Source organism: Grammomys surdaster, unplaced genomic scaffold (genome assembly GCF_004785775.1).
Source record: "Grammomys surdaster isolate TR1022 unplaced genomic scaffold, NIH_TR_1.0 237, whole genome shotgun sequence".
In the NCBI taxonomy this organism is placed as follows: domain Eukaryota; kingdom Metazoa; phylum Chordata; class Mammalia; order Rodentia; family Muridae; genus Grammomys; species Grammomys surdaster.
In genome coordinates this window covers 2,777,642-2,804,993 of record NW_021604682.1, presented here as the reverse complement: position 1 = coordinate 2,804,993, position 27,352 = coordinate 2,777,642, and the positions used below count along the sequence as shown (strand labels likewise).

The 27,352-nt window shown below is 53.3% G+C and overlaps 2 protein-coding genes across 4 annotated transcripts in view; one reads left to right on the top strand and one right to left on the bottom strand.

Annotated features, from left to right (window-relative positions):
- Positions 1-27,352, bottom strand: part of Rsph14 (radial spoke head 14 homolog) — an 88,760-nt gene that overhangs the window by 32,539 nt on the left and 28,869 nt on the right. The gene's annotated exons all lie outside the window — the stretch shown is intronic.
- On the top strand, positions 1,169-26,726 carry Gnaz (G protein subunit alpha z). Its single transcript, XM_028773941.1, has 2 exons — positions 1,169-2,340; positions 25,929-26,726. Exons 1-2 carry the CDS (start codon positions 1,618-1,620, stop codon positions 26,271-26,273), a joined length of 1,068 nt encoding a protein of 355 aa, XP_028629774.1. The 5' UTR covers positions 1,169-1,617; the 3' UTR covers positions 26,274-26,726.

Sequence of the window (27,352 nt, the reverse complement as noted above, 5' to 3'; positions counted from 1 at the left end):
GGAGGCAGAGCGAGGCCTTCGCTTATGTTAGGAACTCTGTCTGCCTCGGGCCTTCCATCCCAGAGCCTGGTATCAGAGAAGGGGGCATTAGATGGATTTTTAAGTACCTGAGGTCCAATAGACAGGCAAAGACATACCAGAGGAAAGACAGAAGGCAAGAGATGGGCCATGATGTTGGGGTGGGGCACCCTGGGCTTCCAGTCAGAGGCAGAACTGAGCCCCCTGCTGGAGGAGACCTGCCCTGCCCCAGCCACCCAGCAGGTCATGGAAGGATTTGGGGGTAACCTGCTCTCTAGTGGTCAACAGGTGTCACTGGCTCCAGCTGTCAATACAGCTGTTCCCCATTAACACTCTGGCCCACATAGAGCCTGTGAAAGACTCGGCCTGAGCCCTATGTAGGACCTGAGCACAGCAGCCACGCCTGGACTCTGGTTCCCAGTTTTCTGACAGCCTTCCTACCGTCTCCCTAGACAGGCTATCACTGTATTGCCCTGATTGGCAGGCCTTGGCTATCCCTCAAGACCTTTCCTGTGCCCGGGCACTGCTCACTCACGACTTCCCCCTGAAAGGGACATCAGGGACAGGGCTCTGTCCTGACCCCGCTATACACATGCATCTGGCCCTATGACAACAGAGATGTCCCTGCGTCTACAGGGGCGAAAGTCAGGAGATACCCAGTTTTCCCTGGCCTTCTTCAGGCAGGGCCACAGCCAGGACTGTGCTGTGAAGTAGAGTGGGGCCAAGCTCCCTCCCTGTCCTGGAAGAGTGGACACCCACAACAGGGTTGTACTGTGGAGCCCCAGTCAGACAAACAGATTAAGTGGGGAGGGGGGACAAAGTCAGCCAGGTCCAGTTAGGCAGGAAGACATGGCAGAGATGGACCCAGCGTGGGGTCAGCAGGCAAGAGCCTTGCACTGCTCACTGTCTGCCCCGCGCCTGGCCTCAAGCAGAGTCGGAGGCATTGGCCAAGCATATTGGTTTGGCTGTGGGCTGGGCGCTAGCCCTGAAGCACTTAAAAGTCTGGGAGTTGCTGAACCCTCATGCTGTTTTCTGAGGCCCGGTGGCTGATCCCTTTGCCACCCAGCCTGAGGTGGGCCCAGGAGATAGCTCACACTGTTCTCTCTTTCGTTAGGTGAAGGGCCGGATGCAAGGCAGGGAGCCGGAGCAGCCTGAGGCAGGGGGGCCTCAGGGAGCGCTGGGCCCTCCAGCCGTGCTTAGAAACATCGCCACAGCAACCAGCGAGCAGACAGCAGTAGCCTGGGCAGACGCAAGCGGACAGCTTCCTACCGTGGCAGAGTACAGGGAATGACTACGGCAAATCAGGCCACGCTGCTGACAAGGGAGGTGGAGTGTCACTAGAGGGGAGGGTGTGGTCTCTGCCCCACTGCACCCGAGCGCCATGCCCACAGGAGAAGAGGTTCTGGGGCAGGGATTGCACTGTGACACGGCCTTGCCCCAAAGCCAGCGCTGAGCACATCCACGTCAGCTGCCTCTCTCGTCTGCCCCTCATACAAGCCCACATTTCAGCATTCCTCATTGTGACCATTCTGTTGGACAAGGGGGAGAGGCACCCATCCTGTGTTCTGCATCGGGGGGGCCTGCTGCTGCGGCCGGACCATGGGATGTCGGCAAAGCTCAGAGGAAAAAGAGGCAGCGCGGCGGTCCCGGAGAATTGACCGCCACCTGCGCTCAGAGAGCCAGCGGCAGAGGCGTGAGATCAAACTTCTCCTGCTGGGCACCAGCAACTCAGGCAAGAGCACCATCGTCAAGCAGATGAAGATCATCCACAGCGGCGGCTTCAACCTGGACGCCTGCAAGGAGTACAAGCCCCTCATCATCTACAATGCCATCGACTCGCTGACCCGGATCATTCGGGCCCTGGCTGCCCTCAAGATCGATTTCCACAACCCTGACCGTGCCTACGACGCTGTGCAGCTCTTTGCCCTGACTGGCCCAGCAGAGAGCAAGGGTGAGATTACACCAGAGCTGCTGGGTGTCATGCGACGGCTCTGGGCTGACCCCGGGGCCCAGGCCTGCTTTGGCCGCTCTAGCGAGTACCACCTGGAGGACAATGCAGCCTACTACCTGAATGACCTGGAGCGCATCGCCGCACCCGACTATATCCCCACGGTGGAGGATATCCTGCGCTCCCGGGACATGACCACGGGCATTGTGGAGAACAAGTTCACCTTCAAGGAGCTTACCTTCAAGATGGTGGACGTGGGCGGGCAGAGGTCAGAGCGCAAAAAGTGGATCCACTGCTTTGAAGGCGTCACGGCCATCATCTTCTGCGTGGAGCTCAGCGGCTACGACCTGAAGCTCTACGAGGACAACCAGACGGTGAGTAAAGCCGAGGCTCTTCCTGCGTGTTCCCGGGAAGCAGACGGACGTGTATGAGCAGAGAGAGGCTTCGGTCAGGACCGGTACTGAGCCTTGCCCAGCCACGTGGATGGCACCTTTAGTGTTTCCATGAGTTAGGAGCACGCCCCTTCTGGTGGGGTGGGGGAGGGAATGTGGCGTGGAACACGGTGAGTCCATGCATGACACGGGGCTTCGAGGCACTTCTGTCGAGTCGTGAGCCCCAGTGGGCAGGGTCATGATGGTATCCCATAGGACCTCAACTTCCTATGACTCCTTCAGCCCGAGGGACATCACTTTGACCTAGATGATCTTTCTCTGACACCATCCAAATGACACTACAACCCCCCTAGACTCTACAGGGCTCAGCAGGCAAAGACCCCTCCTTTATTAGCTACGACGACCCCTCCCCCAACAACAGATGGCACTTTGGAACGTTCCTTACAGTGCTTGTTGGCTCCACTACCCAGGTTTCCACGTCACCCTGCCCCTCAGTACAGTGAATGCATGATTGTGCCTGTGCCACATGCTGGGGAAATCCAATGCAAGGCCCAGCCGGGCCTCACTGGTGGTCCATGTGGCAGTTTAGCAAACCCACTGAGCTCCTCCCAGCACTGCATGGTATGTGGGTCCTGAGCACAGCAGCTCTCCCGTGATTCCTTCCTGCTCTGAAGAGTCTACTGATGACCTGGTGAAGAAAGGGTAAATCCAAGGTGTCAAGACCTGACCTTTGGCTTGGTGGATAAGCTGTAGGGCCATTGTTGAGGTTCTTTGAATCCCTTATTCTATGCTTAAAACCAGTGTGTTGGAAGGAGTGTCAGAGGCATGACAGGATAGAAGCAACCTGAAAAAGACCTAGGTCCATTGGTTAGCTGGAAGAGCTTAAGAGGGGGGCTTCTGAAGAAACAGGGAAGCAGAAGTATGGAGAGGGTAGCCAGTATGCTCAGATCCACCTGAGGCAGAAAGCTAGACTCCCAAGCTACCTACATTCTTCCCAGCAACAGCTCAAGTGGAAGCCCGGCAGTCAGACACACCATAGTGGTCTGCTCGGAGCTGTCTTCCTCGGTAGAGCTACTGTGCCAGGCAGGACCACTCAGTGAAAACCAAGAGCCTCCTTTTACAGCACAGGGAACAGGAGAGTAACAATCTCTGTGGGGTTATGAGTGCCTGGGGCTGTGGTACCCAGAGGAAGGCATTGATGCCAGCGAGGAATCCATGGACATGCAGCCACCGCCATGCTATGAGACAAGGGTCCAGCCTTTCCACTGTGGAACACTGGCCTCTAAGCTCAATGGCAAAGATGGCACTTCTTCCTCCATCTGGTCTTGTTGAGGCAAGTGGTGACTACTATTCTTCTGAGTTTATCTAAGGACTCTAACTTTGCACCTATGTCCCAAAGTTGTTTGTGGGAGGCTGGAGGCTCTGGCCACTGTGCTGGATGCCTGAGTGTTCTTGACAAAGAGAGAGCCTGTAGCCAGATCAGACAGCCATGGAGACAGAAGGCAGGGCTCCTTTGCCCTCCCCTCCACCATCCAGGCATTCTGGAAACTGCCAGGTAGTGGTGGTGTTTCCAGTCAGTGAGGTGATAAGCTGTAGATAGGGATGGGCCTGTTGCCACCTGGGGTCTGCCTTGTGCCCAGGCCGTATCTGTGTGTGACTGAGTGACATTCTAGCCCATCTGACTTTTCCGGCTGTCGCCACTCCAGCAGCATGTGAGGCTCTAACTAGAAGCAGCATCCTAACCGATGACAGAGGGGCTGAGGCCAGAGTTTGGGGTTGACCAGTTGTCAGGCAAAGCGCACCTCCTTCCTGGGGTTGGTTGTAGGGAAGGTATAAAGGACAGTCTGCCAGCCACACTGTAGCTGCCAGCCACAGAGGCTCTCTATAATTCTGTACACTTCTGCTGACAAGAAGCTGCTCATCTCACAGGCCTCTCAAGCCTGGACCTGACGGCTGCACATACTATCTGCAGGGCACGCATGGCAGAGTCCCTCGGGACCAAGATCCTGGTCCTGTTTTTTCTCTGTGCCCACATACCTGGATTTAACGGGCAGGGTGCTTGCTCCCTGAGTCCATGACCACCTCCCTCTGAATCTGTGATCAAAAAGTAGCCCCACGCTTTCTGGACTCTGTCTATCCTTGCCCCTCCGTGTTGTCTTTTTTCTCTGCTATCTGTTGGTGGCTTCTTGTGCGTACGGTACCCCTCTGTCCATCCTGTGGTTCATAGCCCCTTCCCTGTCCCTCCATACATCAGACTAGCACTAATCTCAGGGGAAACGTCACTGGATGCCTTCCCTGGTCATAGGCCTGGAACCTGCTCATTGAGCCCTTTGTCCCAGGGTGGATGGAGGCTTGCATGTGAGCAAGGAGCTCCTGGGGACAGGCCCTGGGAGGCCTGAGTGGAGCTCTGTGGCCTCTTATCTCCAGCCTTCCTACAGGACCATCCCTGTGGGGATTTCCGCAAGGCCCATGCACACCTCTTGCAGGAACCAGGCTGAGTCTGCCAGGGCATCTCCTAAAGGGAAGGGTTTGCAGCTGAGCCTACACACATTCATTCTCATTCACACCTCTCTCTCTCTCTCTCTCTCTCTCTCTCTCCTTTCCCTCTCTCTCCCCCCTCTCCTCCATTCCTCTCTCCTACCCTCTGCCCTTCTCTCCTCCTATCACTCACGCTCCCCCTTTCTCTCTTTCTCTTTCCCTTTCTCTGTCATTCCCCCATGGGCCTGAGGAAGTAGTGATGTTCACCAGAAAAGGAAATTCTTGATGGAAAACCCTTAGCACAGCTGGAAATTCACTGGATTCCAAATGGTTCTGACCTTTCATGCTCCACCAGTAATATCTGACAATATCTGACGATAGAAAACAAACAGGCTGCAGAGAGAAGACAATAACCTATCATTCTTCCCACTGGCTGCCCTGGCTGTGCTGGTACCAGCAGGCAAGGAGCACACCTCATCTCTCCCTCCAGGCAGACACTGGGACAGGGCTACCCCAGCCACTTCCTCCTCTTCTTCCCCCCACCTCCTCCTCCTTTTCCTCCTCTTCCTCCTCCTGGAATGCCCTAAAAGTCTCAGCCCCAACAAGGACTCAACCAAAAACAGACCACACTTTTGCAAAATCTCAGTGAAGTTTGGGGCCAGTGCCAAGGCTGTGTACACAGTTCCTTAGAGCTCTTCTTCCCTCTCAACCCCCAAGGCACTTCCTTGTCTTTCCTCTCACTGAGGCTGATGGCGCCCCCCTCCCATCCCCATGCCTGGAGAAGGAGCCATCGCCCCATCCCATCCCCCCAGCCCGCCTGCTGGTTTCTGCGTCAGTGTGTTGCCAAGGAGAGCTTCAGCATCACCAGGCTTCTGGGCGGGTGAGGGCTGCAGTGAGCACAGGGCAGCACCTTGGAGGTGCAGGTTTCCAGGACACCCGTGGAGGGTGGCAGCCAGCACGGACGAGGAGCATGCTGTGTGTACCCATGATTCATATGCTGTCCCCAGGATCTGACAGGTCTTCAGACTGACCGGGTCTCTAACCTCCTTGCAGCCTTGACAGGCAGGCAGATGGAGACTCCAAACGCAAGTGGGCTTCCAGTGCTCTGTTTGGTATGCTCCCAGATGCCACCAGAGGTTGAACACATCCCAGGGACATGTGGGGATTTCTCCTGTGTGCTGCCCCCGACTGATCTTGTGAGCCAGCAGTGGCACTTGACTGTCCACCCCTCCCCCTTCACACCCTCCCATCTTGGGCCCTCCACTGAGCCAGCTCAGAGGCTCAGATGGACACATGGACACGGGGCAGAGGCTTTGTCCTCCTCAGATAACAACAGAGACAGGTCACACAGTGGCCACAGGAGGGTTGCAAACAAAGAATAAAGTACCTGCCCAGCAGCCTTTGGCTATGACCTGCAGGAGCCCTCTGTCCCTCATTCTTCTAGAAGTGGAAGGAAGCAGACACCTGCCATCTAGCCTGTCCCTTTCCAGACCAGCTAATGGACCCTGGAAAACACTTAATGGTAGAGGGACATTTCAGCAGAGACAGATGAAAAGGCTGTAAAGTGCCCAATGTTCTCTTACAGAAACTTCTCCCAGTCCCAGAGCGGCCTGCTGTGTGCTTGCTCTGTGGGTACAGGCCTGATTGGGGGGGAAGGGGGAGACCAGGAGCTACAAGTGAGCATAAGCCAAGCTCTGCTAGCACATTGATTGACATACGGGCGACAGTCATACACAGCTACTACTTAATTTTCACAAGCCCTTCTGCTGCCAAAGATACTTGCCCCCTTCCCAGCGCTGGCGGCCGTAGTTGCCAGGGTTGTCCCGCCATTTGCTTTCATGTGGGATCATGGTGGCCACTTGCACTCTACAAGTTACTCTGAGCTTTCAGCCAGGCTCACACAGGGAAGCCTCATACTCACTTCACAGATAGCTGGTCAATACTCTTGAGTAATACTAGCCAGGTGCAGAGTATTACTTTGGGCCGGGGTGCAGGTTCTGCAGCAGGGGAGTCTACAGCAGCCACACTCCAGGCAGGCAGCCTAGACTAGCCCCTTGTCTAGGGCCTGGGTCCTCAGGACAGTAGCCCCTTCCCACTTCTGGATGGGTCAGACCTAGCATTCCCAGGGCAGGCTAGTATTTACACGGCCTGTGCTGTAGCCACAGTATGCACTCAGCAGACGCTGTGGAATGGGTAGGGGTCAAGGAGACATGGGAAGAGCTAGAGACCAAGGACCCTGCTTTAGCTTGTCTGAGGGAAAGCCCATTGGTGCTTACCTCTTACGGGTGCCCCCTTAGGAAGGGAGGAGTCCTGAAAACGAAGTAAGGGCCTGCCCCTGGAGCCATGCTCTTTTATTATGTGTACACCCAAAAAGCTCGTTTTATTTCTTCTTAATGGAATTTAAGTCACATGCAGCAGTAGCTTATGCCTGTGATCTCAGCTCTCAGGAAGCGGGATTATCTTGAGTTCAAGGTCTGCCTGGGTTCTAATATGATCTCCTGTCTCAACATTTTATTCTGTGTGTGTCAGTGTTTTGCTTGAGTGTATGTGTGTATATTGTACATATATATGTGTATTGTGTCGTCAGAGGTCAAGAGTGGGAATCAGATCCCCTGGAGCTAAATTTACAATGGCTGTGAGCCACTATATGGGTGCTGGGAACTGAACCTGAGTTCTCTTGTAAGAGCAATAAGTGATCTTAACCACTGAGCCTAACCATTGAGCCATCTCTCAAAAAATGGCTTAAGGAGTTTAAGCCAGGGATAGCAACACAAGCCTGTCAGCCTGGCGCTCAAGAGGCTATTCGGGATTACAATGTAAAGGGTAACCTGGAAAAAATATTTAAATAACTTATTAAAGCATGCAGGGCATGGTAGCACGCACCTTTAATCCCAGCACTCGGGAAGCAGAGGAAGGTGGATCTCTGTGAGTTGGGGGCCAGCCTGGTCTACAGAGTGAGTTCCAGGACAGCCAGGGCTACTGAGTGAGACCCTGTCTGAAAGAGAGGGAAAGTGTGTGAGGGATATTGAGAAACGTGTGAGGTGCCCGCAGTAAGACAGGCTCTTGACTGTTGATGAGAGAACTGGTTATGTCTAGCCACAGGAAAGGGGTTCCAAATGGGAGGCAGCGGGGCATAGCCCACATTCCCAGCCACCAAATTCTACTAGCTAAATAGCATAATCTGAACCATTCCTTCTACAGTCCCCTAAAACATGTTTTAAAGCGTGTGTGCCTGTGAGACACTTCACGTGCAAGCCGTAACCCTCCCCTGTCGGTCAGCCCCACATCCTTTAGGAGACTCAAGTGACCATCTAGCTAACCTGCCCCACAACCGTCAGTAGTAGGACCCCAGGGAATCCTCAGTACAGTGTGCCCCAATGCCGCCGCCGCCTCCTGACCTAGTTAAGCACATAGCTCCAACAAGGGCGTCTGATGTTTAGAATCATGCCAGAGAGGCTTGTGGACCCCATGTGGTTAGCTTATGATATCCACAAATCACCACCTTGGGATGACAGACCACGACTCAAAACTGGTGAGGTGGCATGGCAGAGGGGCTTGAATCTCAAGGGCTGGTGGTCCCCTTGATGGCACAACCCCCAGAGACTCTATGGAAGTGAAAGGCAGGAGCCAAAATGAAGCAAGCCCATCTTAGTGAGCAGGACCCAGCTGTCCATACGGTCTGCCCAGGCAGTGGTGGCAGGAGTCTGTGATACGTGAGCCAACACCTTCCATCTGCAGCCAGTGAGACACAGGCTGCAAACACACGTCAGTAGTGCCTTCTCATGGCTGTCTCTTCTTGTCAAACTGGGTGCTTCCAAGGCCAAGGCCTTCCTGTCAGTCCCCGTCTGTGCAATGGCTTCTTGCTCTTGGCAGGTCCTTGGCAAGCCTGGGCCACGGGGTTTGGGGACTTGCTTCCCACTCTATCTCCTTGCCTCCTGCACTAGAAAAGCCTACGTGGCGAGCTCTGCATCCCTAGGGTGGCCTTTATCATCCCTCCATTTCGTCCTGTGAACTCGGCGCTGTAACTCAGCCTTTTCTCCATGGTGGCCGATCGCACGTCCTCCTGTGTCACTGGAAACCATTCCTTGGATACAGGACACACCAACGCTACCATCCCATCACGACCACTGTGGTTGCTCTCATATGCCTCTACAGAATGCTCAGAGTGACAAGCATTGTGGCCTTGTGGACCGTACCACAGCAGGAAACAGCCAGCTTAGGCCCTGGTTTGGGTGGGAAGGGACTCCCTTACCGTTTGACTTTTCTATTCCTGATAAATTTCAAGGAAGGGGGAGGGGGGGTCTCAAGTACCTGTCCCAGATACTCACCCCTTACAGAAGAACGTGTCAAGCCCTGTGTATGCCAGCCCAGCAGTTGTGCCTGGCTTTTACCATCCCACAAGAGTTAATTTATCTTCAGGAAGTTTTGAACTGGCTGACATCACAGTGATAGCTTCAGGTCAGCCAGGTGGCAGTAATTACATCACAGGAATTGGCCAACGTTACACATCAGTCCAGTTTCCCACTCCCACCCAGCCAGCACCCAGCCAGCTATCATGTACCAACAGTCTACAGACAGGACACCCTAGTGGGAAGATCCCAAGGAGCCAGACTCAGCAGATGATGAATGCTAGGGAGACACCCCTTGCATGTTTTGGAAGAGCAGTGCAGTGTGCTGCACCTTCCTCTGTAGTTCCGTGGAGATTTCCCCTGCCCCACTGACAACATACCATTTCTACCGACTGTATCCTGCTGGAGAGGGTTCCCTTACTTGACCCTCAGAGCTGCTGTCTTCACACAGGCTTAAGAGGACTCTGCTGCATAGAGAAACTGCTCTAGAACTGAGTTCTGCTTTCTCTCTATAAGCTAACCCAAGGACAAGCTGGCTCCACTGTGTGTCCTCCTCCGTCTAGGAGAGCCAAGCCCCGTGACATCATTCAGGAAAGCAGTCACCTAGAATGTGCAGGTCCCAAGCCCAGTCACCATGTTTTTCCTCCCTCCCCTGAGTGACATGGAGATGGCATTAAGTGGCCTCTGGGAGGGTCTGTGGAAACCCCCTGAAACAGCTGCCCTGGGCCACAGAAGTCAGGAGAGGCCCTTCTGCCTTGGAAACACCTTACAGGAAAGTAGGGGGCCAGACATCAGCCACAGGGCCCAAACAGATTGGGACAAAGGTCAAATGGCAATCTGATCTTGACCATGAAGAATCCAGCCCAAGAGCTGCAGAGTGCTGACTGTTGGGGCAACCAGCAAAGGCAGAGACCAAGAGGCTGTTTGGGACTGTGGGCAGGATAGCTGGATGGTACCCTGTACAGTGGTCAAGGAATGGTGAAGTGGGACAAAGTCCCAAGCAGTGTGTCTAGTCCTGCCCATCCCCCAAGGGACAAGCGGTATAGTCCAACTATATTTTATGTGGAGCCAGGGATGGGGTCCCTAGGTCAGCATACTCTTGACGCCAGGGTGATCTCACTGCACACTGAGAAAGATGCCCTGCTCTGAGCTATACAGAAAGATCTGAGGCAAAGCAGCTTCTGCCTCCTGTCCACCCAGCTGCCCCAGCCAGTGGGTAATTAATTTCCTGAACGCATTAGCTCTGTTCATTATGCATACATCAGAACAGCTCTGGGGGTTTAAGACACAGATTATTATTGTTTTAAGGGATTTGTATAATCCAAGAATGAAAAACAATTTTCCCATTTAATAAGAACAGACTCCGAGGTGGCGAGGGAGAGCCCCCGGGGGCCTCACTGGCTTGGGGCAGGGGCTCCTGATGACCAGGGTAAGGTATTAGATCTGCTAGCTCCTTGACTGGCCTTGAACGACAACAGAGGGGATAAAGGATGGTCAGGGTAGTTAGGTCCACACTGCTTGACAGAAAAGGCTTCTGGGGGCTGGAGAGATGGCTCAGCGGTTAAGAGCACTGACTACACTTCCAGAGGTCCTGAGTTCAAATCCCAGCAACCACATGGTGGCTCACAACCATCCGTAATGAGATTGGATGCCCTCTTCTGGTGTGTCTGAAGACAGCTACAGTGTACTCATCAATAAAATAAATAAATAAATATTAAAAAAAAAAGACTTTAAAAAAAAAAAAAAAAAAAAGAAAAGGCTTCTGTACTGACAGGACAGTCCCTTCTTCACCCTCTGTGAAGGCAGATAGCTAAAGGAGACACCCATTGTTGGTGAGGGTACACTGACAGCTCTGAACTGGGCAGAGAGCAAATTCAGGCTAGCCAGGTCTATATTAGCCCTCATCCCTTCTTTACACTCCATAGGGAAAATCTCTTCAGTTCTTACATTATATCTAGTTTCATTAATAATACAACTACTATGTGCCCAAGGCCCTTGGGGACTCATGGCGTGTGGTCTTCAAACCTATGGCCATAGGCCTGCACAACCTGGCCTAGCCTGTCTGCCCCTGGGAGAAAAGCTTACCCTGATGTATCTAGACGGTGAGCCAGACGCCTTGATCCAGCATTCTGGAACCAGAAATTGAGATCCTCCAGAGAAGTTTGGCCTGGGCAGAAAATGGCCATGGGTGGGTCCCTTCCCCACAGGACACTAGCACCCCTCAAGCAGTGGCAGGTAGAACTGGAGTAATGTCTTCTGCCGGATGGTCCTCAAAAACTACAAGCTCTGAACTGGGAGCTACCTGGGTCCTACCTGGGAGAACTCTCAGCCTTCATGTCGTGTGGGTCAGATGGCCCCAGCTCAGGATCCCAAAAGCCTCATCCTCTTCTACTCCTGTCTCTACCTGGATCACCCCATGGTTGTGTGAGCCTGTCCTCTCAGAGTAGGCAGAGATGAGAAAGCAAGAAGTCTCAGGGTTGCTCAAGCAAGGCCACAGTTGAGGCAAAAGAGGCATTCTGGAAATGCTAACGAGGCAACCCTTGGTTTTGATGTGGATTCCCCCCACAGTGAGCAAGACAAACTAAAGAGACAGACGGGATTGTGTCTGAGAGGCTCTGGACATAGCCTGCCTCTCTTTGAATCTCCCCTGTCTAAGAATAGGAGGCAGGAACACGGCAGCAGAGTTTGATGCTGTCGCTGGCTTCATTACAGCCTTAGTGAAGACAACCTGCCTTTGTGTCCGAAGGTGAGAAAGGTACTTGTAGAAGATCATGACAAAAAGTCTATAACGTAGCACCTTGCTTTTACATGGCCATGGACCATTTAAAGTCTTAGCACAGAAAGCCACCGTCATTGCCTGCTATAACACATGCCTATAGCGTAGCAACAGATTTAAATGACCCAGTGTGGACTTAGCAGGGCCAGTGCCATATCCTGATGAGCAGCCTGGCCTATTGACATGCCCTTGCCATGTGCTGTGGCTGCTCTGCCCAGGGCCCTGTTGCCATGACATCCCCGCTGTCTGCCTTCCACAGCTTACAGGCTCATCAATGGCCTTTCCTGCTCTGGCCTGTTGGAGCTCTTTCCCTGTTGGCCTGCTTACATCCAGACCATACCAGACTACTCTGTGTCAGCCCTGTCACTGGGCCATGGTGATCCCTTGCCTAGACTGTCCCAGCTTGGGTGATAGCCTGGGATTTCTCTTGTGTTCTGCAACACTGCCTGCTCTGGAAGGATCGGGTCACACAACAGCAGTAAACTCAAGGTGGACAAGATTGGACGTAGGTTAGGTGTGTGGGTAGCACCCAGGACAAAGTGTCTCTGACCCATACCACTTGAAGACCAAGAGTTCTTCCCCATAGAGAATGTGGGCTCAGGACCTTGCCAATAAAACAGGCAGAGTGTGATTTTCAGTACTTAGGCTGAGAGAGCTCAGGGATACTGGCTTGAATGAATATTGGCACATCCTAAGAACCATGGAGCATGTCCGTGGGAGCTGCCATGTTACATGAAGGGAGTTTTCTCTTCTCGTCTGTCTTTTGTTTCTTTAACTGCTGCTTATGACGTACTCTGTGGTTCTTAGAACATTCCAGAAGGTGGCTGCCTGCAGTATAAACATGGCATGGCCTTAAGTCCAAGCCTTGACCGCTGTCCAGAAGGCAGAGTCTTCAGCATTGGCCCGAGAACCTCCCCAACCACTGAGGCCCAGAGCGAAAACAAAACTGACAGGCCAGGAGTCCTTGGTCTGTGGCCACTGAGGGTATGACCCTGCTGCTGTAAACACTTGCAGGTGACCACTGTGCATCAGAATTCCTACACGACCTGCTCTGCCTGGATGTTGTAAATCATTGGCCAAGAATGTGGAAGTCATTCTCTCTTCTAGAGCAAGTGACTAAGAAAAAAAGGCAGGAAACCTTGTCCTGGCTACTTCCATCCTGCTGTGAGCACTTACATTTCCCCCAAAGAGACAGTTTTAAAGCTGAGGTCTCCTACCAACTCGCTGTCCCTCAGAGCTGGGCAACTGCTGCAGCCAGGGCAGGATACAGCCTCCACCTCATCACACACCTCATCACATATAGCAGTGGAGTTGGGAGCAGAGAGATCCCGGGCTCCAGACCCCCTGTTCTGGGATTGCCAGAAACCCAGAGAGTACGTCACATCTGACTTCTGTGATGGTCAGAGTTCACACGTGTACATTTTTCCCAAAGAAGCTCTGTCACCTTAAGTAGAGTTTACACAGAGCTAAGCTTGCTACAGCAACACCCCCATGCCCCACCCCCAATCCTGCAGGTGACGTCAGGGGAGGGCAATGATGACCTAAGTACTCTTTTCTTTTTCTCCTAAAGGATGCGCCCCGTTGCTGAAATCCGTCCTATAGGCCATGAGCAGATGCTCCCCGCTGGTTTCTCTCTTTAGCCCCAGTTTCTCTTGTTCCTCAAAGGAATGGGCCAGTCCTACTGCAAAGGATTTCACAAGCCTTGGTGCCTGTGGGGGTAGGGGAGGCTGGCTCTGCTACTAAGCGAGCACCTGCCGAACAGTCCAGGTGATGTGTAAGCCCCAGGTATCCCCTGGAGAACAACAGGCGGGGCTTTGTGCTCCAGTTTTCTCCACAGGCTTAGATCTGTCCCCAATCTATAAAACACTTGCTTCCTGCTGTCTGTTAACTTCCTGTTAGTGACTGGCAGCAAGCGGGGGGGGGGGGGTTCCTATATTCCCCCACCAGCAAGATTTAATACAGAAGCAAAGCGGAGACCCGGTTCTTAATTCAGTGGAAGCAAAGGCAGCCTAGGACTGTGGAACAGAGTATGCCTTCCCTGCTAGGTAGGAGACCCCTGTGAGCTGGGGCAGGAGCCACAGCCTGAGTTCCACCCCCACCCCCATCCCCACCCGCAGTGCTTCCGGCCTGCTGGGCATGGACAGCAGAAGAAAACTGGTACTCCAACTCCTTCCTCTTGGAGTGACTGCACCTAGCATCTTGTGGGATTTTCTGTTCCAGACCCAGGAGTCTTAGAATGTTCCTAAGTCATAACCTCAGGGTATATGATACCCAGTCCCCATATCACACTCTGGGGTTCTGTCTCCCCTGGGACTTGAACCAGCACCTGTTAAAACAGAAAGCATCACCAAGCCCTGAGAACTTCTCTGTTGTTGTCTCTGAGATCCATTACAAAATAAAAGGCAAGACAGGTGACTTTTGGGGTGTTGAGCCTACAGCCGAGAGGCCCCTGACTGGACAGGGTAACGTCCGATGCCTGTAATCCTGCCCCTAGAGAGCTCTATCAGTTAGTTCAAACAAACAAACAAACAACGGGTACTGTAGGTACCTATCTCTAGCTAACACTGGGGCCTGAGGGTTGGTAGGGCTGTAACCTGGAAGTCATCCTAGTGTGTCATGTGGCCACCTGTGTCTATCTGGATGGCCCAGGTCCAGGATGACCGAGCAGTACAACTCTGATCCCCCAAGCCCCTCACCCAACTCCTGGGCACCTCGGGCAGTTCACATAGTACATCCTGGGCTTTGAGCTTTCCGTGCAGAAGGAGAGTAGCCATGAGCAGACGGCACAGAGCCTGCTCAGGGTCATATGCCAGACCACTGCTTGTGCAGACTGTGAGGTCCTAGCCCAGCAAGAGATGGCCTTCCACTCCACCGATGAAGAAACTTGGGTTCCAAGCACAGATTTCCCTGGTTGCAAAATCAGGGGGCCTCCAAACCTATAGACCCCAGTGAGGACCCTTTGCTGTCCATTCCCTAGGGACTAGGCAGATTTCAGAGGTAGCTTCTATTACCTCCGTTTAGGGTCACCCCAGCCCCTTCTACACACTGTACAGGTAAACAGGAGGTGGCCAGAGCTCACCTGCTATGTGAGGCAGGAAGTTGTTCCTGCTGTCTCTGGCAGGTTCATAACAAAGTCGCCCCGTGTTATTAGAACCCAAGGTGCAGCCTTCCCCACAGCCTCTTATCTTGTTTAAACAGTCTTTGCTGTTTGAAGTGGCAGGCCTGGCATATACTGTTTCTGTGAACATTGCACTTTTCACTGGGCACTTGGAGGGACATGACTAAGCAGGAGTTGCCTTCTGGACTTGTAAGATCATACCCCTGCCCCAACCTCCAACCCAGAGAAATCTCATTTGCTGCTGGCCAGAGGGGGCTGCCCCCAAGGTACTCTGCCTTCCCTTCCTGCCCAGATGACAGCTGACCAGCCCTGGTTGGGGGAGGGGGAGCATCTGAGAGAAGGTGACAGTAAAAGGGACTGGGTGAGGACAGACCCAGGGACAGGAAGGCCCGTGAACATTACAGATCCGGAATTCCCGACTTTACAAGTTGTAGCCGCCCTCGCTGCTAACCCTTCTGTGCCACTAGGACAAGATGGCTTCTGTGGGTTTAGGGCTCTCTGCCTGGGGGAGGAGGCGGCAGCGGGGCCGTGCAGCCTCACAAGCAGGATGCACAGGATACCCGGCAAGAGGAGCACAGGCACAGAGTTGACCTTGAGCATCTGTACACAGCCCAGGGGATTGACCAGAGTGCTAATTCACAAATGCGGACCCTAGACTTCCCGTGCCATGATGTGGGATCTGACCGTTCTCAGTCATTTTAAAGCCGAATACCTTACCCAGCACCTCTGTAGTCTCTGACCAGATCAACCCTCTGAGCATCGGACACAAGATGCAGACCACCTGTCACCGGGAAGTGAGGCTGCTACAGAGGGGAAGTCCCAGCCCCATTTGGTCAGAACCTCATTTTGTTCCCTGTCACATCCCAAACCACAACCTAGATACCCTCCCAGCACAACCCCAGTCGTCTGTAGTCCAGGCCCGAGGGTTGGGGCACTGAAGCTTCCTCTTACCCTAACCTACCTGAAACACGGCTGCTACTCCAAAGGCCATCTGGCCCTGTCTGAGGTTTGTCCCAAGTTAAAGAGAGCAGGTCCCAAGACAGTCAGTCATGAACTCATGGGCAAATAACGAGCACTGACAAGAATATAGTGTAAACAGTGCCAAAAGTGTTATGGCGTTAAGAGGACCTGTAGACATTTTAGAGGTGCACCCAGGGGAGGTGCAGGAAGACACTGTGGCAAAAGGCCTTCAGGTGAAGTGTGCACACGGATGAGGCGGGAAATGTGTTGACCAGAGCTGGAAGCCTCTGGAGGGTGCTCACAAGGCACGGGCAGGGAGGTGGTTCCCCACCAGAGAATCCACTGATATCAGAGTCCCAGGGTGTCCTGCCCACGCTGCTGCCCCGAGTCACGCTCAACATCTGTCTCCTGTCTTTCTGGAGAGCTGGTAAGTGTGTGTATTCCTCCTCTGAAAGATTCCATTCTCTGAAGCCGAGTTTGTTTATTGCTCTTGTCTGTCCCTCAAGGGGGGGGGGGGGGGGGCCCAACCGCTAGTCTTCCAGCCTCTTCCCCATATACCGCTCAGAGCCCTGAGAGTGAGAGTAGAGAGGCTCACATGAAAGGAATATTGAACTGAATGGGAGGGGCCCGAGATTTAAGGGTAGGCGGGGTCTCTAGTTGGGAAAGCTATGGCAGCTCCCAGAGACCAAAAATAGCGTAGTGTGTGGAGCCAAGTGGTGGGCAGGCAAGATCGGAATAGAGGCTGTGAACGGGCCCCAGGAGCCAGAGCAGTAGGCTAGGGTGTGCCATCTGCTTCAGGGCCCTGAGCACCCACATAACTGCCAGGTCCAGGTTTGGCGAGTAGGGGAGGGTGACCACCCTGAGGGAGAGCACTCAGAGCACAGGTGGGACCCAGCTCGCAGGCAGGCAGCAGCCTCCTTGGCTTCGGTACATCCCCTGCTCCTGCACCGCCCCCGGCTTGGTCCTACAGACAGGCTCCAGGGCGGGAGGGCTCATGGAATCATGAGCCTCTCTAATCCAATTCTCCCAGGCTCTCGAAGCAGCAGTTAAGTTTTGCAGGAAGGAGGAGAAAATGCTAACCAGATTGCGCTGGAAATAAGTCCCCCAGTTATCTCCTCTGTCTCCAGATACATCCCAGTTCCCCCGAGGCCAATCACCCTGACCGAGCCTGAAGGTGATGCAGTCTGTATAGAACCCTCCTTGGTCCAGGGTGGTGGGCTGGGCAGAGGTCGAATCCATAAAATAGGAATGCTTCAAGGATTTCACACCGTGACCCTTCTCTCTGGTCCTGGAGCCCTGTGTCACTTTTCCGATGTGAATGGAAGGGTGGCCTTCCCACTGGTGGATGCTCTTATCAGGAGCACGTCACCAGAGGAACCTTCCATCTTATTTGCCTACTGGCTGTTAGGCCAGAGTGAGCCATGAGATCATCAGAGGAGAACGAGGTCCCCCAATTCCCAAAGGCCCACCACTACTACCCCCAGGTAGATATATCAGGCTAAGATTAAGATGTACAGCCTCCTCCTGTCTTTGGTCTTTATTGCTGTGTGAGATGGCGGGTGGAGGCGTCCTCTTCAGTTGTCATGGAAACAGCAATCTGTCTACTGAGAGTCTGGGTGCTAAACTGAACAGAGGGAGGGGCAGCTGGCCCTCTGTGACAGCTGCTGTTGCCACCTTCCGGCAGTTCAGTGCCGAGAAAGACCCAAGAGGCTACCACACACTTGAAGGTGGCTGGTGTGCTCAGAGCACCTGAAAACATTGCCATGGGCCGCAGGGCCAGAGGCCCACCTGCCTTGTCTCAGTTAGGGTTAGCTGGCATTCCATTCAAGCACTGGGGTAGATACACAGGCTCTGCCCACTGGGAGCCACATCACTGAGAAGGCAAGGATGGAACAGGGAAGCCAGCAGCCAGTAGCTGGCTGGCACTGTCTGGAGAGAACCAAGCATCTGGCCCCCTAGGTAGATGTCTGCTGCCTCCTCAACTTGTTCCTACCGCTAGGAAGCAGTGCCATGATGCCTGCTTAGATTTCATCAGGCTCCCCCCTCAGGCTTTCTCACCTCACTCCTTGTCTAAGCTCCTTGAGGACACCACAGCATGGATAGTAACCTCCCCCATGGCTCTAAAGTAGGAGAGAGCGGCAGAGACAGCCGGCTCCCAGATAGGAAGTGCAGCCACAGATCTCCAGACCAGCAAGAGAGTGTGTGCACTGGACTTAGTCTAGTCTATCAGTGAAAGGAGACCCCGACACCCTGAGAAGTGTCAAGGGCCTGGCTGACAAGCCTGACGTCAGTGTCATGGGGCCTGGAGATAGGGCTCAGAGGAGGCAAAAGATACCTCATTCAGTTCCCAGTCCAAGACCAGCTTCTCAGAAACACAGTCCTTTCCAGGTCACTGGTGGATCCAGGATGAGTAGTTTATTTCAGTAAGGCAAGAACTATGATCTGGAACCTGAGAAGTGACATAAGGGTCTCATGGGCGTCTGGTAGTGACTGAGGTGTGGCTCAAGAGTACTTGAACAGCTGCTTTCCTCCAGGAAGCCAGCAGAGACGTGCCCAACAGAAGCTTCGACACCTAATCCTAGTGACAGTCCCTGACTCTGATGGTCCCAGGTCCCAAGAGCAGTGTGCTACTTCAGATCTAACCTTGTCCTTTCCAAACCAGAGGCTTCTGATCACAGAGCCTGGCAGACCCTGGCGGTGCCTTAGTTTCTTTTCCTGCAGCTGTAATAAAATTCTCCGGCAAAAGCAACTTAAGGGAAAAAAGGGTTCATTTTGGCTTATCGTTCCCAAAGGACAGAGTCTCTCATGGCAGAGAAGATGAGGCAAGCAAGCAGGGGAAGCACGGGCACCAGGAGCCAGAGGCTGGCTGGTCACATTGCATCCACACCCAGGAAGCAAGGTGTAAAGAGGGGGTGGGGCGGAGCATCCCTAGTGATCCACCTCCTCCTCTGAGGCTCCATCCCGTATCATTTGACAACCTCCTCAAACTGTACCATCTTCTGGGGATACCAAGTGTTCAAACCCCTGAACCTGTGGGAAACATTGCACATCCAAACTACAAGACAGGATATGTGGCTAGGGACCCATGACAGTGGACCCAAAGGGCAGGAGGCCTGCGGTCCAGACTGAAGGAAAGATACTGAGATGTTACTGAGCCTCCTAGTGCTGGGTAGAATCGCATAGAACTGAAAGACACCTCTGAAGATTACAGGCTAGAGGCTCGGAGGTAGGGGGCGGGGTCCCAGGAAAGAGAAGACACTGAGCACATGTGTGGGGTGGGAACACAGTACACGGCTAGGATAGGAGCCTGGCAGAGGGGTCTGGAGAGGTCCAACTGGGCGGACCCCTGAAGCATGTGCGTCCGTTGGGGGAGGACTTGCGACATGGTAGTAGGTACACACTTGGAGCCCCCAGACCTGCAGGGGCTGCTTTTAGAACTGACTGAGGGCTGTACCAGGGAGGGACAAAAAAAAATACCTCAGGAGCAAACGTTAATGTCCTAGTTGGCTGACGGGGATCACTGAACCAGCTTCCTTCTTCTGCTCAGTCCACTGAAGACTCTGCAAGATGCTACTCTTTTGACAAGCACCCTGGGTCAAAGCGTCATGGCCAGCCCTGATCAGGACATGGCCTGGTTGCTCTGATTCTATGCTGCTGAGCTTGGCTCTACATTAGAACAGGATGTTCCAGGTCTGGCTAAATGGCCTCTGCAACATCTTCTCCTTTTCGTAAGGAGGCCATGCTGCTCCAAGCCTCCTCCCTACATGGGTCTTTTTCCTAGTTCTTGTCAGCACTGTCTCCATTCTACCTGGGATCCTATGTCACCACACGGAGCTGGCTCCTACCCCTAACTCATTGGCCTGGGGATAAGTGCAGGCTAGGATCTTGCACCTCTGAGTCCCTGCTGTTGGCTAAAATCCCAGCTGCTAACAGTTGCCTGAGCCTGGGTCCAGGGGCTAAGCTGTGTACCCCGCTTCAGCCCTCAGCCACTCTGTTTTAGGGGTACAGTTACACGTGCTATCTTAGACATGGGCAATCGCTCCTGGTGATTAGCAGAAGAGGATTTTTGCCCTTCTCATCTGTTACTATTTCATCCTGCCTACCCATCCCACCATCTAGAAGGGACCTACTCAGTGTCTGGAGAGCAAGCTTTGCCCTGGGCCTTGAGGGTGGAACAAGGAGACGGGATTGGTCCGTGTATAACATTCCCTAGCTCCTTAGCTCACCCCACAGTCAGCAGCAGCCAAATTCCATGGCACAGAAGGGGAGGCCTCACCTGGCCTCAGAATGTGGTAACACTCTTACTTAATAATAATGGCATCTGTTCAGCATGAGTAGGTGTTTACGCATGGCTTCCCCGGAACTAGTATGACCCTGGGCTACGTGAACTAGCACTACCCACTGCAGGAGTGTATGCACAGATTGGGAAGGGATTAGACTAGTCCAGTGTCTGAAGGACTATCTGCATGCTGGTGTAGTTAGAAGCCAAAGGAAGCTGGTATGTCCTGGGTCCCCAAGAAGAGTGTTTGGGAATTCTGATAGGAAGAGCATCCCCAGGAAGAATAGGCCTTTACTACTACCTCTCTCCAGGTAGGAGTGATTGGTGGCTTCTAAGGCAGAGATTCACCAACTGGATGTGGGCCCTGGAGGAGTGGTCATGGGTCATTCCCAAGCAGCAAGCACCAGCTACTTCATTATCCCACATGGACTGCCGGAGGAGAAGCTATACCTTAGCTCAGGGGGTCAAACTGGCTTTGCTGCTCTTTCCGCAGGGGTCTTTTTCAGTGGATGGTTTTGGGGTTTGAAGCCTTTTATTTTTCTTTAGTAGAGTCTGGCTGTGTAGTCCAGGCTGGCCTCAAACTGGCAATCCTGCCTCCCAAGGATTGGAGCATCTTTGCAGTTCTAAGAGGAACGCTGAATCCCAGGTCCTTGACGTGAGCCATAGCTGTCCATCCTGAGAACTCCATGGCTTTGACAGCAAGGCTGTTTATTCTTCCTTACGGAAGGGAGGAGTGGGTCACTGCAAGCCCACCACGGGGCACTGTGTGGTAAGGTGTCTGTCCAGGCACAGCTGGACACATGCCAGGTAGAGTTCCAAGGCCTCTGATGTAGGCAAAGGGCTTGGGTCTCACATGACCTCCAGGTTATGTGCGCACACACAACTGAATGGTTGAAAAGAAAAATCTCATCTTTGGGAGGGGCCTCAACCTGCTAACAAGATGAAGGGCATGAGGCACCAGTTACATCAGCCTCTTGTTCCGAGGGACAAGCAAGGGACAGGGTGGTGTCCTGAGTGGTGGGGCTGGCCTGTGTGGGACAGTGGAATCTAAGTCCATTATGGAAACATTTAGAACTTGGAGGTGGGAGACCAGATTCCCATCACGAAGGTCCAGATATTACCCTCAGAAGCTTAGTCAGGATACAGAGAGACCACAGAAGAGGAATTTTTAAAATGGGCCCAGGCCTTGTATATGTAACTAGGGACACCTGCCACCATGTGTCACCAGGTGTGCAGAAAAGGAACTAAATGGCTGACCCAACACCAGCTCACCCTGACTGCCAGTCCCCTCAGAGAATCAATCATTCCAGGATCCATGATGGGTGCTGGTACCTGGAAGCTTTTGGGGGGATGAATACTCCCCAGATTCGAAGCTCCTTGGAAGTATGCCGCAAGCCCCTCTTACCCTCTGATGTAAGAAATCCAAGTGCAGACAAGCACCTGGGGCAGGGGACTTACGTGGCATTGAATATATATGGAGCCATCTAAACATTAAAAGAATGTCTAAGAATAGGCTGGAAGCCACCCTGGGGGCTGTTACCTAGCCTCACCATGGCTGACATGACTTGTTAGCAATCACTGTTTCCCACCGGCAGGCAGCAGAATCCCCACATTGCCCAGGCTTCTGTCGTAATCATCTGCTCTGCATTATTTATATAAATGAATGTTCGGATGAACCCCAGGTTCCTAGAAGATACTATTTCCATAGTTGAGAGGACCCTTCAGTGAGCTGAGTGGTTAATCCCTGGCTGGCCTCCCAGCAACGGCTGACCACAACAGCATTTCCACCATGGTGGTAACCGTTGGCGGCTGGAGAGGTAAAGGTATGGGGGATGTCCTGCCAGAAGAGAATATTAGGGTTCTTTACCAAGCTCTGACAGGTCGGCACTACCCTAGGGCTTGGTTCATGTGTGAAGAGGATGCCTCCCCATACCCCACTGCTACCCAGGCAAGTGGGCTATGGCTCATTTGCTTACAGCTCCTCAGATGGCAGGATCAGAAGAGGACATGCCATGGTGAGCCAGTAAAGCAGTGGCTACCAGACTAGGGGTGCAGTAAAAGTGCCCACCATACCCCCTCTAGGAGCAGCTCTGACCCTGGAAACTAAGCAGATGAAAACAGAGAACAGGTAGGGGAGACGCCCCACAGACTGACTGGGGGCACAGCCAGATATGGTTTAGGGAGGTAGGCTTCAGCCTCTTGGAAGAAGGGGCCTGAGGTGATGCCCGACAGGAGAAGCAGAGCACGAATGGACCAGGCGTGCTGTAGAGGCTCAGCTCGGAGGCCAGGCAGAAGGCCGACTTCCACCCTCCCGATCTCACCCCTGTATATCATGGCTTCTAGAGTTACACCCTAGAGTGGCATGGCTCCTCTGGTGGTGGCGATTCAAGGTGGCAGGGTGCTCCTGTGCACATGAGGCTACAAGACCCACTGTGAATCTGGCCCGAGGGCACTGGACCCATCGGTGGGCACAGGAGGCTGAAGATAGGCACCAAGTCACGAGACAAGGCGGGGTTCCTACCATCACCTCTGATGTCACTCTTTTGGAGCCAAGGGCAAGACCCCCCCCCCCCCCCCCGGCCACCGGATCCTCTCATCGGCCTCATTGGGGCAAGGTCCTGATCGTGATTGCCTGTGGTTCTTTGTCCCACCTCTGCCACAGAGTCGCAGACGGTCCCAGAGCCTCTGTCGCCAGACAGATTCAGGGAGGAAACAGTACCTGGCTCTCTTACTGGGCCCTCACATTGAGAGGCCGTGTGCTGGAGCTACTCTGGCCATGCTGTGCCTTCTAACTGACCCTCTTGATTGGCTTCCCAGGGCAGGTGTGCATATCCACTTTACCGGGATTCGATACTCACACAGAGCTAACACGCCCAGCATCAGGAATCCTTCTAGAGAACAGAAGGAAGTGACTAGCTCTGGGACTGCCTTCACTCCGAAGCCCCAAGTCTCCAAGAGCCTACAAGCCAAATGCACAGCCAATGCCACAGCAGGCTTCTCTGAATCCTACTGGGCAGGTCCCAGGGGATGGGACCATGGGGACAGATGTTATTTGAGGCACATCACCTCCCAGGATGACCAGTATAGCTCTGGGGTCCTCAAAAACTAGAGGAGGTCATCAGGAAACCTGAACTTGAAGCTACGGCAGAGCCTGGGCTGTGAGGATGAGCCTGGGATAAAGGAAAGTTCAGTGCTTCCCACATACCTGGTCCTACCACTTGTGCTGTCTGCTATCCTGTGAGCTAGGGCCTGGCTTCCCTGATCGCTTGAGTCACCAACAACACAACACTTAGTCAAGCAGGGTCCCCAGAGTGTGAGAGGCACCAGCGGGGAAGTGGTCCAGGCAGCTGGTGTGGAAAGGAAGCCATGGTGCACACAGACAGCTTAAGACAAACGGGAAGAAGCTGAGGCAGTCTCAGGGACGACAGTTACCACCTGTGGTCCTTTGGCCCTACCTACTGCTACCCTTAAAGGTCTCCAGCAACTGAGCTCCCCCCCTAAGCATTGTCCTAAGAGGACTGACTGACTCTTGGCCAGCAACTGCACTACTAACAGTACCTTTAGACAGCCATACCCTCCCTCTAAGCTGGGCTGATCTGGGCCCAAGAACCCCCTCTGCTATCAACACAAGTGACCCATCAGAGCTAAGGGAACCAGCACCCCTACTCTGTGCTTCCCTACCTCCACCCTCCTTACGGACCAGGGGAAGCCCTCTCATCTACCCCTAGACAGATCCCAGGATCCCTGCCAAGGCTCGCCGCTCCGAGACCTCCATCAAGCGTGAGAGGCATGGCCCATGCACTCAGGACATGCCCCGCAAGCCTGCTCAATGAATCGAGGAATATGTGCTAATAGCCATATCTGATACAGAATTTGGAGTCAGAAGCAAAAGCCCCAATTATGACATCATTTCTATGAGAAGTGACAGCTCCGTTCCTACTGTCATCTTTACACCGGCAGTTTCCAGGAATCCATTAGAGCTAATTATTCTCCCTGTAGAATGAAACATTCCTAGACCACCCCCCTCCCATCCCACTGATCTCACCCTAGGAACATCACATCCAGGTCTGGGGCTCAACTGCAAAAGGAAAGCGCCGGGTCTCATCGTGGACCGCTGAGCTCGGGGCCCTGCTTCCTGTTTCTCAGCAGAAAGGCCAATTTAGACCACGCCAAGGTCTTGCTGTTCAGAGGTTTTGCCATTCTGTATTGCTTGTATCAACTCTAAACACTGGATTTGCAAATCAGTCTCCCAGGTAGCTGGGTCTCATGATAATGACAGGTACCTCTGCCCGCCCTCCCCTCTCCTCACATCTGCTTCCTCCCCTAGCTGAGGCATTGCCAAAGCCCGTGCCTCAAAGAACACGGAGTCTGGTTTCCGAGAGACACCCTGGAACCCGGCCTCCAGGCCAGTCCTTTGCACAGGACTGCAAGCCCACAGCTCCTATGAGGGACCTGGGGCACATTCCCTACCTCTCCAAGCCTCAGTCTCCCCAGAAGGAGATGGGAAGGCGTGAAGTTTGCACAGGCAGAACCATCTGCTCGCAACTGTCATCACTGTCACTGTGTTCATTGGTGACACTGCTGACACCTCTGCCCACCTTGTCAGTGCCGGAGTCACTCACTGTCCAGTATCTCGGTTGGTGAGGATATAAAAACCTGTCTCCCGCATATCCAGGAACTTGGCTTGTTTGCTGTATCTCAGAGTGCCGGGCAGCCTCCGCCAGCAGTGATTCCAGGTGTGGACAGCTATACTTGTTTCAGAAATAAGATGTGTCCATGTCCTGGGAGGCAGGCGTGCTCCTTAAGACCCAGAGTCACTATACAAATTATGTGTCCTCAAAAAAAAAGAAGAGAGGGAAGGGACCAGGGGCCACACTCTTGTCATTTGGTCACAACTCTGTCCTAGGATGTCACCCTCATGCTATGTGCAAGCCCGCCTGCTTACTCAGCCACCGTGGCCACTGAGTGTGATTCCTTGAAGCCACTGAGAGGGGAAAGGGACACGGTGCAGTGAGAAGCAGCTGTTCCAGCTTATGGAGGCATGGGCCATGTCGAGTGGCAGAACTAAGGTTTCAGAGGGACCGTGTGAAACCGTGAGAAATAGTTGAAGAAATAGTTCCCAGGGAAGACTTGAGCTTCTGTGTGTGTGTGTGTGTGTGTGTGTGTGTGTAGAGGGCCAGGAGCTAGCGATGTTTGAAATACATCGGTGTAAGCATGGAGGGTCCTGCATCCCCAGGGTGCAAGCCAGCTAGCCTGGGCACTGCCTCAGCCCTCATGTCACGTATCGAGGCCATTGAGTATCATTGCCCAGAGGAAGGGTCCAAAAGAGGCAGGAAAGCCTTAGGTAGTCAGGGTGACTATTAGCTGGTCCTGGGGGGGAGATGGGGAGATGCTTATTTGACCTGAGTGAGAGGGGATTCCTGTCAGGAGCAGGATGCTATCTCAGGGGCTAGCACTAGGTGGGTAGTCTCGAAAATGAGTGCCCCTCCTGGTAGGGCTGTAGGCCTAAATATCCATATTCATTCTCCCTCCCCCTCCCCCCTCTCTTCCCTTTCTCTCCCCTCTCTCACTCTGAGACTAACAGCAACGCTTCCCTCCTCACAACCGCAGAGTCGAATGGCGGAGAGCCTGCGCCTCTTTGACTCCATCTGCAACAACAACTGGTTCATCAACACCTCGCTTATCCTCTTCCTGAACAAGAAGGACCTCCTGGCGGAGAAAATCCGGCGCATCCCGCTCAACGTCTGCTTCCCGGAGTACAAGGGCCAGAACACGTACGAGGAGGCGGCGGTCTACATCCAGCGTCAGTTCGAGGACCTAAACCGTAACAAGGAGACCAAGGAGATCTACTCCCACTTCACCTGTGCCACCGATACCAGTAACATCCAGTTTGTTTTTGACGCAGTGACTGATGTCATTATACAGAACAATCTCAAGTACATCGGCCTTTGCTGAGGAGCTGGGCACAGCCTGCTTGCCTGTGGTGAAACCCACGGGGTGTCATCACCCCACACCTCATGCTAGAGAGGCCCAACCCAGGGGCAGAAAACAGGGGGGCTTGAAGAGTGTGTCCCCACCCCACCCCCCGGCCTCTGCCTCCTAGGCCCCACGTCTCTGCAAACATAAATATATTTGGATAGATTGCTAGGTAGGTAGACACACAGACACACACACACACAGGGCACACATGCACGCACATCTGGAGACGGCAACGTTCTCCAGAGCGTCAAGGTTTCCTCAAGTTTTAAAAAGCTGCTGTCACAAGTTCATTCCAAGGCCGTCTTGCCCCTCCCCTATCCCCTTCACTCTGCCTTCCTGAGTTGGCCCCACTCTGCACGGGAGGGAGGGCCCACCTTAGACTGCTGGGGAGAAGCTACAGGGCTGGGGCCAGGTCCCGCCAGCTGTGCCCATTGCCTGGGTGAAGGCCAGCTCACCAACCGAGCTCTGGACTGGGGACTACCGCTGACTAGGATGGAGGCCCGGAGCAGGGACTGTGTACCTTCCCTGCTAGCCACACCCAACTCAGACACTCTGTGTCACATTCGTCCTGTACCCAGGACCGGCGGAAAGAAGTTGACTGCTCTAACCAGACCTCCAATTACTTGTGGCTTTTACAAAAACAGCTAAAAAGTATGCAGCAAAAATTAACACAGGATAATGAGTGTGACCGTTTATTTCAAACTAGGCCAGCTGGGTTTCTAGCTTTTCTTCTACTGGTCTGATGTTTTATAAATGGAAACCTGGTTTTTCTTCTCTGGCATCCTTCTTTTTTTTTTTTTAATTTTTATTTTTGGCCAAATATTATGTCTCACGGAGGGGGAAAAAAAAACTACAGACAATTTCAGATGTGATTAGATATTCTTTTTTTAAATGCGGATTTTCAAAACACATTTCATTTCAGGTGTCCCTTCTGTGTCTGGCTTGCTGAGTATAGAAGTTGTCACCTGGACGATTCTGTTCCTCGGCTCCAAAGAATTCTGGGGCAAAGGTCCCACGACAGCCTCATGGGACATGTGTACATAAGCCTCTGCAAT